The 13,575-nt window shown below is 40.8% G+C and overlaps 1 protein-coding gene across 1 annotated transcript in view; it reads right to left on the bottom strand.

Moving 5' to 3' along the window:
- The window catches only part of CAMKMT (calmodulin-lysine N-methyltransferase), a 553,085-nt gene that overhangs the window by 64,092 nt on the left and 475,418 nt on the right, over nucleotides 1-13,575 (bottom strand). Inside the window, exon 9 of the mRNA XM_069768616.1 lies at nucleotides 3,471-3,534. Coding sequence (XP_069624717.1) covers nucleotides 3,471-3,534 — 64 coding nt within the window. The remainder of the gene's footprint in view (nucleotides 1-3,470; nucleotides 3,535-13,575) is intronic.

The following is a 13,575-nucleotide window of genomic DNA, read 5'->3' as shown; positions in this document are numbered from 1 at the left end:
CTTGACAAAGCGGTCTGGTTTTACCCATCATGAGATGTTTCTTGTGTGACACCTTGGTAATGAGACATCTTTTTATAGGACATTAGTTTAACAAACTGATATTATTTTTCACTAAGTGGCAGGATTGCTTTCTAATTACTGATACATTTCTGCTGGTGTCATGACTTTCCATGGCCTTATGCACCTTTATTTTTTCATGTGTTTAATACTTTTTCCTTGTGTCTCCCGTCTGCAGGGGAGAAGATCATTTGATTTTCTGGTTTATTTTTGTGGAATGTGGTACAATTGTGGTATCATTACTTTTGGAGTTGGCACCCAGGTGGGCTTCATTTTAAGGGGGGAAAATTAATACTTTCTAAAATGTGCTTTTTTAAAGGGGGCATTATTACTTGCTTTGCCACTATTCTGTGCTCATGCACTATCTGTCTATGCCTATCATATGCTCATGGTGCCCAAATGTATCGTGTTGAACTCAAAAGACTGGCATTTATTTACACACATAATAAAAGCTCCACTAGGTACACTGACAGTTTATGTGTTTGGAGAGGTGTCCTTTGAACATAAACCTCACCGTTGGCACATTGTAAAAATAAACATGGCCGTACGCTTTGATACAAGGCAGAACAAAGTGTTGAAGAATACAACGCGGGGTAATCCGGGCATTAAATAATCCATTAAAACTTAAGCCTTTCTCTCTGCAAACAGCAGATAATGAGATATTTAAGGTGCGTTTTACCTAACCATGGATCCACATGCATGCCAGCTGTATTATAAGGCTGTATCCATACAAAGTAACATCTCAGGCCATGTTTGTGTTTCCATTGTTAAAAAATGTTATTCAAGTGTTGACTCACAAAAGTCTAAAGTAAACTGGTGAATCAAACTGCAACTAACTTTGAGTTATGGTATTCATACGGGGTGTTTGCGGCAGTCATCCTTTGATAAGCAACTGCATCGGAGTGTGCCAAAGTCAAGAGAGTGACAAGCTCATATCCCCACCTTATACTCAGTTCTTATGCTCCCAACATAAAGTTTAGGAAACACACTACTCATTAAAGGAACACTCTGTGATATCCCTATTCTTGGCCTTAGTGCTTTTCTTTGACTGGGTCCTTGCTTGAGGTGAAGCGTGCGGGACCATTTGGTCATGGTATTTAGAAACTGGGTTTGGACATCTCCGTGGCATATTTCTTGTAAACATTTCTGCTGCTGCCTGATTTCTCTGAATGGAGCATATAGAATATATTTACAGATACAATTTTACCTTGGTGAGGGAAAACCGACCAACAACTCTAATTCGCTAAAAGACTTTGGCCCCAAAAAATACATGATTATTAGTGATGAGCGCGTATACTCTTTTTCCCGAGCACGCTTGGGTGATCTCCGGTTATTTGTTAGTGTTCGGAGATTTAGTTTTTCTTGAAACAACTGCATGATTTACAGCTACTAGCCAGCCTGAGTACTTGTGGGGGTTGCCTGGTTGCTAGGGAATCCCCACATGTAATCAAGCTGTCTAGTAGTTGCAAATCATGCAGCTGTGGCAAGGAAAACTAAATCTCCGAGCACTACAACAAGACTGCACCTGATTATAGTGAATGGCTCAGTTGAGAGCACATTTAAGTCATTTTATTTTGCGGGTTTGTGTGAATGAGTGGCCTGAACGTGATGTGAACAGCGCTTAACATTGGTCTAACATTTTACTATAGTCTCCTTGTCACGTGTATCATAAGTTTTATCTTAATATTAAAACTTTCTAAAAACACATAGAGAAGTTAGGCTACTTCCTACAGCAGTCACTTAAAGCGGACCTGTTATCAGGTCAAAAGTGTCCAGTTTTTGCTCTCATTTTATTCCTACCACTTCCCGGAGTATTCTTTTTTTTCTTTTTTTAAAATCCGCCACATGGTTCCAGAGATATGGATGTTTTTGCTTTGTGCTAATATTGATTGTCTTTACAAGGGGGTGTAGCTTATTATTATGCATAGCAGCCTAAAGAGACACCCCAGAGGAACTGTGAGTCACGTCTCCTTGGAAAAAACCATACATATTAGCACAAAATAAAAAGGCAAACATTTCTGGAACCATTTGGCAGATTTTAAAAACCAAAACAGTGGAATACTTAGGGAAGCAGCAGGAATAAAATAAGAGCAGAAACTGGACACTTCAGATAAATAATTATGGCTGTTCATGCAATACTAAGATGACCCAAATCCACCACAGTAACGCTAGTGTTCAAGCAGGTTAGGGCTATGATTACAGTGAACCTGTCACATGAAAAAATGCTAATAACCGATAGATATGGGGTTAATCTGCAGGTTATTAGAGTTTTGAGCCTGCCCGTGTCCTCCACTTAGACCCCAGCTGTCGGGGGACACTAACTTTATTCCTCCTGGCAGCATTCGGCGTTCAGTCACAGGGACGGTGCCGAGGCATGCTCAGTGTATAGAGAGCGAACTGTAAGTGTAACTGAGCAAATCAGCATTAGACCCTGCCATCAATCAGTGTGGGGGCATGGTTACAGCTGCCGCTCTCGATACACAAAGCGGTGACTGAACACAATGTGGCGCCGACCAAGTGACTGAAACCCGGAACGCTACCGGGAGGAATGAAGTTCATTTCCTCCAGGCAGCGAGGGTCTAAGGGCGGCGGCGGGCAGGTTTAAAACACTATTAACCTGAGATAAACTTCATTCTTGCAGGTTAAGGCTACGTTCACATTAGTGTTGTGCGGGGCAGTGTCGGTGACGCAACGCACAACGCATGCAAAAACGCATGCACAATGCAGCTTTTTGTGACGCATGCGTTCATTTTTGCATGATTTTTGGCACAGAAAAAACTGCATCATGCAGCGTCCTCTGCGCCCTGACAGTTGCGCTAAAATGACTCATGCGTCACAAAACGCAAGACAACGCATGTCCATGCGCCCCCCCATGTTACATATAGGGGCGCATGACGCATGCGTCGCTGCGGCTGCGCCCGACGCTGCCCTGCACAACGCTAATGTGAACGTAGCCTAACAGTGTTTTTTTATGTGACATGTTTTAGGTAAATTTTGTATTAGCTTATCCCCTTAAATTATTTTAATGAAAATGTTCTACATAACATACAAGTTCGATCTAACACTCGTGAAAAAAAAAATCACCATCTTGCTTTTACAAATGCAAAATTATCAAAGAAAAATACTCTACAAAACGTTTCATAAAAAAAAATATAATCTCATTCTATCTTTGAAGCGGTTTCATTTATTTTGCTTCCCACTGTGAGCCTTATCTGAAGGCCAAGTAGAAGAAGTTTCCCTAGTTTATGATTAGGAAAGAATCTGATAGATTAGAAGACTCAATTGAAGTTGGACATAATAAGTATTACAGTATTACATGACATTAATCCTGCCATTCCATTACTTTCTCAATCATTGTGCAGAGACTAATTATTCTGAAGCCAGTGATCAGGAGAAAATAGAAACATACTTACACTGGGCTGGAGTAATCTCTTTATTGCATCAACAAGGCAGGCTCTGTACTGGTCCAGAAACAGGCTGACATTCAGAAAAAAAACACATTGTGGATTACAGGGGGTCAGACATTTTAATGATACAAGAAAGACAAATATTAAACCAACTAAATTCATTTAGTAGAGATAATGAGACATTTAACTATTCAATTAGTTTTAAATTAGTATCTGCTACACAAAAAGTTACACAAGGCTGTGATTACGCGCAATGGATGGGTTTGCGGTCGAAAACCAGAGTGACCCTGAGCCGCCACGGTCTTTGAACTGCTTGATGCAGGCTAACCGTTGTCTTGCAAAAACGTACAGCCAATTGTTGCAATCACCTGGTTTTGCAGGTCAAAAAGGCTATTTCCCTGCAACCTTAAAGCATCAGTCTAGCATTTTCTTCTAATTTATCCACTGGAGTGGCACCACTAATCTAAGTTCCCTGCAGCTAATATCATACTTATATCAAACGGAGGAATCAGGAGCAATTAGGTATAAAAAATAGTAAATGTATTAATAATTCAAGCAATCAACATAATAAATCATATCATCCAGTAAGGCTGGTTTCACACTTGCATTTCAAAACGCATCTGTTTAAAAAAAAAACAAAAAACGCATGGTGAAAAAACGCATGTAAACGCGTGCAAACGCTGCTTTTTTTTACGCTTGCGTTTTTGCATGTGGTGAAAAAAACGCGGCGTTTTGACGCATTTACATGCGTTTTTTCATGCGTTTGCGTTTTTTAAACGCATGCAGATAAATGTGTAACAGCTGCCAATCATTAAAATAAAGTAAAAAACCCACTATAAACAGAAAGAGCTAGGGTTAGGGGTAGGGGTAGGGTTAGGGGTAGGGATCCTAACCCTAAAGGGATCCTAACCCTAACCCTATCCCTACCCCTAACCCTAAAGGGATCCTAACCCTAACCCTACCCCTAACCCTAAACCTAACCCTAAAGTGATCCTAACCCTACCCCTACCTCTAACCCTACCCCTAAACCTAACCCTACCCCTAACCCTACCCCTAATCCTACCCTTAAAGGGATTAGGGTTAGGGGTAGGGTTAGGGGTAGGATCCCTTTATTAATTTTATGGTGTGGGGTGGTTTATCAGTGTGTTTTTTTTTTTTAAACGCATGCATTTTTAACGCATGCAAACGCATGTGGTTAAAAACGCATGCATTTACATAGACAGCAATGCATTTTTTTGGCGCAAAAAACGCATGCGGTTTTTTGCGGCAAAAAAAAAACGCCGCTAAAAATACTACATGTTGCATTTCTGCAACAAAAGCATGCAGAAAAAAAACGCATGTGTTGCAAAAACGCGTCAAAACGCATACAAAAAAACGCATGCGTTTTTAATGTTAAATATAGGGAAAAACCGCAAATATGAAACCACCCTAAATCAAACACAAATCTCTGCAGGAAAATGACACAGAAAAAGAGGACCCTGTTAATTGCACATGCCCACTCTGTGCAATAGTTGCATTAAATAAGGTGCAAGTGCAGTAGTACATCACTCATAAATGGCAAGCCAAATAACCCAGCCATAACTCTCAGATCACTCTGTCAATGTGCAGATGGGTTTCCCTTGAGAAAGCGGTGTTATAGACAGGCGAAACGCGCGTCGGGGTATTTGGGGGACACACCCGGTCTAGGACCCTTTCTGCCTTTGGTAAGCACCTTTTTAACTCCCTGGTCTGCACATTGACAGAGTCCTCTTTTTCTGTGTCATTTTCCTGCAGAGATTTGCTTTTGATTTACTGGATGATATGATTTATTATGTTGATTTTTTGAATTATTAATAAATTTACTATTTTTATACCTAATTGCTCCTGATTCCTCCGTTTGATATATACTAATTTTGGAGTTGGTTTGTTTTTTGTTTTTGAATGGGCTATTTTAAGGCCCTATTGTAATGTTTACAATATGCTATTGAGGTTTTTGTTTCTAATATCATACTTATCAGCCTCGGTCTTGATCTGTTATCGGTGCCACTCCAGTCATTTTCTGCAGGTTGTGACCCTCAAGATCATTCCAAGGCTAGAACAAGGATCTTATAGATCCGGTAAGTCAGAAGTTGCAGTCACAAGATAGCAGAGAGGGACTGGGGCAGTCCCAGGAAGAGCTGAAGACAGTGAATCATTAAGTATAATATTAGGGTTAGGAAACACGTTAGCGCCACCACTTCAGCGCCAAAATAAGAAAAAATACTGGTTGGTGCTTTAAGTGTTCTGTACTGAGGAATTCAAGGACTGTGGCAGCTCAAACATGTCCACCGTGTGTGTACACAGCTCAAAGGACCCAATGAGCATTTCTGCCTAAAATAAAAACATGACATCACAAGTAAATGAGCCCACACATTCTAAGCTGGTCATACACATGAGACAGTTGTTGGACGAACATATACACCAGAGCAAATCCCCTTGCCGAGCATTTATGTGTTTTCAATGAAGTGGGAGGAGAAAGGTGCTGCCATAGTCCGCCGGCAGAGTCTTATGTCTTCTGAAAAAATGATATTGAATGGTGGTATTGAACTTTGAATTACCTAAACTTATCTAGCCAAACATTGCCTGTCAGGGGAGAATCATGAGGCACCCATACACATCAGCAGGTCAAACCGTGGGGAGTTCGGCAGACTATTAACTAATGTGTATGGAGGTCTTTAGATAGCTTTGCTCATTTGACAGCTGTTCTCATCTACTCCCCCAAACACATGATCATGCAACTCAACTTAGTGTGCATGTGTTTTCTACATTGATCAGGAGGTAAGTTGATGTCATTATATTCTGGTGATGGCTTTTCTTCCAAGAGAACACAAAGCTCAGGTGTTGAAATTCAACAATCTTTGATTCTTCTTTCTTCTTTCAACCAACATTACCTGACAGGGTAGTATTTGGTATTCATGGATTCATGGATTCACAAAACATTGGCGTGTGAGCCCGCAAAAATTTTTGAACTTGGCCAAAGTGTCTTTTAGGAATATAGAGGCCTTCTGTCTTTTACATAGGATAGGCTTGTCTATTATTCTATTAAGAGTCTTGTTTACACTCCATTTATTAAAAATGAGCCTTGGAAATAGGGGCTGTTATAGGTTCTGAAAATAGATATCACCTAGAACCATCAGACAAATGTCAGCAAGCATTGGGGTGGATTGACTCACAGGAACTGGTCTATCAGCCATGGTAGCAATCTATGGCTGCTGGATAGGAGCCTTGACAACCACCTCTTACCTTTTGGCATCCAAGGCTATTTTCTTGATTATTCTGCCTGGCGAAACATCATTGTTGCGGTGTGACGTACATGTGATAAGCTAGCTAATCAGAAGAAGAACTGCGGATGCCATCAGGTAGGAGATGTTTCTCAGGACTCATATACAGTGCCCATAAATTTGTCATGTGGCTGGTGGACAAAGTCCTGCGAATTAATTTGCACCAACTCTAGAGTCAACCACTATAGAAACTTTAAGAATTGCCAATTCCTGTCAATTTTAAGAGGTTTTCAAGCTTGCACCGCCACATAGCACAATATGGGTCAGAAGAGTGTATCATCAGAGCCCTATTGCCAGGCATCGTCACTTTCATCATGTCATTACCAAGGAGAGCCACTGGCAAATGAATTAAAAGGAATCAAACATTGCACATGAGAGGATTCTTCCAGAAGAAGAATGGTTGTTTACAGCAAAGAGTACTTCTTCCCCGAACAATAGTGGGAAGTTCTGAGTAGAAGACACCCCCCATTTATTTCCTCCACATGCCCCATCACGACATAAGCACCCCCTTAAAAAGGGAGGAGCAAAAAGAACTGGAAACTGGCTGAATACAATTTTTATAACCCAAAATGATTTTTATTTTAAATATCAATTGTGCCTACCAACATATGTTACATAAATTCCTATAAGTAGGGTACGCGGCTTCAGTGCAGCATTAGGTTAAACTCTTGATTGATGTATGAATCAGGTTAAGTGTTCAAGAGCATTATATAACTGTGACTGTAAAGAGGTTTGATGTACTAGAATAACGTGCCTGGAATAGGAGAATTATGTTGGTTATCATTATGAATGGTTAGAACATAAAGCCCTCATCACCGAGTGCAGAGGTGAATGGAAAAGGAGACAAGTCTCAGCTAAGACCTCAGATTGAGAGGAGCGTTGAATAAAACAACACCCGGAAAGACAAGTCTAGTCAGCAATATCCCCAGCAGACAAATTGGATGAAAGACTCAGAAGTAATTCAAGAAGCCTCGGCACAGCTGCTCAATAACAACGGCGAGGTAAAAGATGTCATTCCCTGAAAATAGTTAAGGATCTAGCTACTAGGTCATAATACGGCTTATTCAAGACCTCTCAGAGGTCATGACTTCTTAGGCTAATGCCAGTATGTCGGTCAAGACGTTTTATGAAAGATTAATCAATTCATTATCTTTCTAGATTTTTCTAAATGTTTAGAAATGAATCTCATATCTATCTACAATCTATTAGTCTGTACTTCATCAAAATATTTATCTAATATCAAAAACTCTATAGACCAGTCAGCTATATATTTATCTGTCAGCTACATATCGTATCTATCTATCTATCTATCTATCTATCTATCTATCTATCTATCTATCTATCTATCTATCTATCTATCCCTGATTCATCAGTTTTCTCTGAATTCTGACATCTACCTGTTTAACCCCTTAACCCCCAAGGGTGGTTTGCACGTTAATGACCGGGCTAATTTATACAATTCTGAACACTGTCCCTTTATGAGGTTATAACTCTGGAACGCTTCAACGGCTCCTGATGATTCTGACACTGTTTTCTTGTGACACATTGTACTTCATGAGAGTGGTAAAATTTCTTTGATATTACCTGCTTTTATTTGTGAAAAAAAAACAGAAATTTGGCAAAAGTTTTGAAAATTTCGCAATTTTCCAACTTTGAATTTTTATGCCCTTAAATCACAGAGATATGTCATACAAAATACTTAATAAGTAACATTTCCCACATGTCTACTTTTCATCGGCACAATTTTGGAACCAAAAATTTTTTTGTTAGAGAGTTATAATGGTTAGAAGTTGACCAGCAATTTCTCATTTTTACAACACCATTTTTTTTTTAGGGACCACATCACATTTGAAGTCACTTCGAGGGGTCTATATGATAGAAAATAACCAAGTGTGACATAACCATTCTAAAATCTGCACCCCTCAAGGTGCTCAAGACCATATTCAAGAAGTTTATTAACCCTTCAGGTGTTTCACAGGAATTTTTGGAATGTTTTAAAAAAATGAACATTTAACTTTTTTTCACAAAAAAATTTACTTCAGCTCTAATTTGTTTTATTTTACCAAGGGTAACAGGAAAGTAGACCCTTTAAGGAACTTATCTAGATGTGTGGTGAGCACTTTGACCCACCAAGTGCTTCACAGAAGTTTATAATGCAGAGCCGTAAAAATAAAAAATCACATTTTTTCACAAAAATGATATTTTCGCCCCAAATTTTTTATTTTCCCAAGGGTAACAGAAGAAATTGGACTGCAAAAGTTGTTGTGCAATTTGTCCTGAGTATGCTGATACCCCATATGTGGGGGTAAATCACTGTTTGGGCGCATGGCAGAGCTCGGAAGGGAAGGAGCGCCGTTTGACTTTTCAATGCAAAATTGACTGGAATTGAGATGAGATGGGACGCCATGTTGCGTTTGGAGAGCCCCTGATGTGCCTAAACATTGAAACCCCCCAGAAGTGACACCATTTTGGAAAGTAGACCCCATAACAAACTTATCTAGATGTGTGGTGAGCACTTTGACCCACCAAGTGCTTCACAGAAGTTTATAATGTAGACCCTTAAAAATAAAAAATCATTTTTTCACAAAAATGAATTTTTCGCCCCCAATTTTTTATTTTCCCAAAGGTAGCAGAAGAAATTGGACCCCAAAAGTAGTTGTGCAATTTGTCCTGAGAACGCTAATACCCAAAATGTGGTGGGAAACCACCGTTTGGGAGCATGGCAGAGCTCGGAAGGGAAGGAGCGCCGTTTGGAATGCAGACTTAGTCTGCAGGCGTCACGTTGCATTTGCAGAGCCCCTGATGTACCTAAACAGTAGAAACGCCCCACAAGTGACCCCATATGGAAAATAGAACCCCAAGGAACTTATCTAGATGTGTTGTGAGAACTTTAAAGCCCCAAGTTTATAACGCAGAGCCGTGAAAATAAAAAATAATTTTTTCCCACAAAAATGTTTTTTTAGTCCCCAAAATTTTTATTTTCCCAAGGGTAACAAGAGAAATTGGACCCCAAAAGTTGTTGTCCAATTTGTCCTGAGTACGCTGATACTCCATATGTTGGGGTAAACCCCTGTTTTGGCGCACGGGAAAGCTCGGAAGGGAAGGAGCACTGTTTTACTTTTTCAACGTAGAATTGGCTGGAATTGAGATCGGAAGCCATGCCGCGTTTGGAGAGCCCCTGATGTGCCTAAACAGTGGAAACCCCCAATTCTAACTGAAACCCTAACCCAAACACTCCCCTAACCATAACCCTAACCACACCCCTAACCCCAACACACCCCTAACCCTAATCCCAACCCTAACCCTAATCCCAACCCTAACCACACCCCTAACTCTAACAAACCCCTAACCCTAATGCCAACCATAACCCTAACCACACCCCTAACCCTGACACACCCCTAACTCTAATTCCAACCGTAAATGTAATCCAAACCCAAACCATAACTGTAGCCCCAACCCTAACCCTAACTTTAGCCCCAACCCTAACCCTAACTTTAGCCCCAACCCTAACTGTAGCCCTAACACTAACTTTAGCCCCAACCCTAACCCTAACTTTAGCCCTAACCCTAATGGGAAAATGGAAAAAAAAAGTTTTTAATTTTATTATTCTTCCCTAACTAAGAGGGTGATGAAGGGGGGTTTGAATCACTATTTATAGTGTTTTTTTAGCGGATTTTTATGATTGGCAGCTGTCACACACTAAAAGGCGCTTTTTATTGCAAAAAATAGTTTTTGCGTCTCCACATATTAAGAGCTATAATTTTTCCATATTTTGGTCCACAGAGTCATGTGAGGTCTTGTTTTTTGTGGGATGCGCTGGCATTTTTATTGGTATCGTTTTCGGGGACGTGACATTTTTTGATCGCTTTTTATTCCGATTTTGTGAGGCAGAATGACCAAAAACCAGTTATTCATGAACTTCATTTGGGGGGGCGTTTATACCGTTCCAAGTTTGGTAAAATATATAGAGCAGTTTTATTCTTCGGGTCAGTACGATTACAGCGGTACCTCATTTACTTTTTTTAATGTTTTGGCGCTTTTATACGATAAAAACTATTATATATAAAAAATAATTATTTTTGCATCGCTTTATTCTGAGGACTATAACTTTCTTATTTTTTCGCTGATGATGCTGTATGGCGGCTCGTTTTTTGTGGGACAAGATGACGTTTTCAGCGGTACCATGGTTATTCCACTTTTTGTTCGTCGGTATGATAATAAAGTGTTGTTTTTTTGCCTCGTTATATTACGGTATTCACTGAAGGGCTGAAGGGGTTAACTAGTGGGACAGTTTTATACCTCGGGTCGTTACGGATCCGGCGATACTAAATATGTATACTTTTATTGTTGCTCTGAGCAGGCGCTTGCAAGCCACCTCCCTGCAGGACCCGGAAGGGTCATATCGCGTTGCTCCGAGGGTCCCAGGGAAGCACGCAGGGAGCCCCCTCCGTGCGCGATGCTTCCCTGTGCCGCCGGAAAGCTGCAATCATGTTTGATCACGGTGTTCCGGGGGTTAATGTGCTGGGAGTGGTCCGTGACTGCTCCTGGCACATAGTGGCAGATGTCAGCTGTAATAATCAGCTGACACCCAGCGGCGATCGGCCGCGCTTCCCCCGTGAGTGCGGCTGATCGCCCATGACGTACTATCCCAACACTGGGAATTAAGTCCCAGGTCACCTCGAAGGGATAGTACGTCAAATGGAATTAAGGGGTTAAAATGGTGCTAAACTCGTACCTGCACTACAATTTTTCCAACATTCCTCTAACCAGCTCCAATAGCTTTTTGAAAACTCTGTGACACTTAAAAGGAAGGGAGCGTGGATGAAAAATTCATACAAATATATGCCAGATAAGTGGTATGAACTATAACAGAAATGCACCCACAGACATGAGATTTTGGATCATTTTGTTTAATAAAATTAATAAATGAAAAAGTCTAATATTTTTTTACTCATTTGTTTGATTTGGTTCTCTTCATCTACTTTTATGACTTGTGTGAAAATCTGATGTAGTTTTAGGTCCAGTTTAAACAGAAATATTGAATTCTGAAGGGTTCAAGTCCCTCTGTATAATCTATTTATTCTTTGTCTCTAATCTAGCTATAGTCTATCACTCAATCTAACTATACTCGATTATCTATCTATCTATCTATCTAATTATCTATCTATCTAACCATCCATCTATCTAGCCTTTGTTCAACGCAGCAGAAGTAGAAACATTTTTTTAGGAATTCCTCCATATAGTTATACTGTTAAAGAACCAGTAATCTAAGTATGATATTGTGCTTCTCACAAAATTAGAATATCATCAAAAAGTTAATTTATTTTTGTTCTTCAATAATACTTTTCTTAGCAATCCTTTCAAGGCTGCGGTTATCCTGGTTGCTTGTGCACCTTTCTTTACTATAATTTTTCCTTCCTCTCAACTTTCCATTAATAAGCACTCTGTGAACAACCAGCATGATATGTGCTGAGAGCAATCCAGTCTCTATATGGGCCTGGCTTTCATGGTGGGTAGGTCAGAGATGGGTGGGACACCTACCCACCATATCTCCTGTTATGACCTGGTGGTCAGGACAATAATGGACCTGGTGGTTAAGAGCACACGGAATGACCTGATAGTTACTGATAATAAAGGACGAGCTCTGGGACATGGGAACTCTGCTGACCGCAATCCCTAAACCTATCAACCACACTAGAAATAGCCGTGGATTGCGCCTAACGCTCCCTATGCAACTCGGCACAGCCTAAGAAACTAGCTAGCCCTGAAGATAGGAAAATAAAGCCTACCTTGCCTCAGAGAAATTCCCCAAAGGAAAAGGCAGCCCCCCACAAATAATGACTGTGAGTAAAGATGAAAATACAAACACAGAGATGAAATAGGTTAAGCAAAGTGAGGCCCGACTTACTGAACAGACCGAGGATAGGAAAGGATACTTTGCGGTCAGCACAAAAACCTACAAAAAGACCACGCAGAGGGCGCAAAAAGACCCTCCGCACCGACTCACGGTGCGGAGGCGCTCCCTCTGCGTCCCAGAGCTTCCAGCAAGCAAGACAACAAATTAAATAGCAAGCTGGACAGAAAAATAGCAAACCCAAGAAATACAAGCTGGAACTTAGCTTCTGATGGGAAGACAGGTCACAAGAACGATCCAGGAGTGAACTAGACCAATACTGAAACATTGACAGGTGGCGTGGAGCAAAGATCTAAGTGGAGTTAAATAGAGCAGCAGCTAACGAATTAACCTCGTCACCTGTGAAAGGAAACTCAGAAACACCCACCAGAGGAAGTCCATGGACAGAACCAGCCGAAGTACCATTCATGACCACAGGAGGGAGCCCGACAACAGAATTCACAACAATCTCCACCTCCAGGGTGTGGCTGGAAGGAGTTAGTTAGGAGCCAGTTTTTTCCTCTGGTTGTGTTGTGAGGAGGAAGGAAGTCTCCATACTGAAGCTCCTGTGAGAGCTACCATAGGTGTTGCCCCAGAAGTACTGGGCAAGACTGTGTATGAACTTTTTACTTTCTTTTGAGCCAGACAGACTGTTTTCTGTTACCAGTTTGGGTTCCTTGTTCATGACGCAATAAACCACCCAGAGTCTTTAACCAAACGTGGTCCTCTGTCTACCTTGAGGAGCAGCTAAGCGTGTCGACCCCTCACAATACAAAGAGTAAGAATCTCTTACCACCCATCAAAAGTCTATTTCTTTTCCTCTGTCTGCTATGGTGACTGCACATCTTCTTGTCACAGTGTTTTTTTCTTCACCTCCACCCATACAGCACATCATTTCCAATGCTTAACACAATTGCCA

Source organism: Ranitomeya imitator, chromosome 5 (assembly GCF_032444005.1).
Source record: "Ranitomeya imitator isolate aRanImi1 chromosome 5, aRanImi1.pri, whole genome shotgun sequence".
In the NCBI taxonomy this organism is placed as follows: domain Eukaryota; kingdom Metazoa; phylum Chordata; class Amphibia; order Anura; family Dendrobatidae; genus Ranitomeya; species Ranitomeya imitator.
This window is presented reverse-complemented; position numbering and strand designations above follow the sequence as displayed.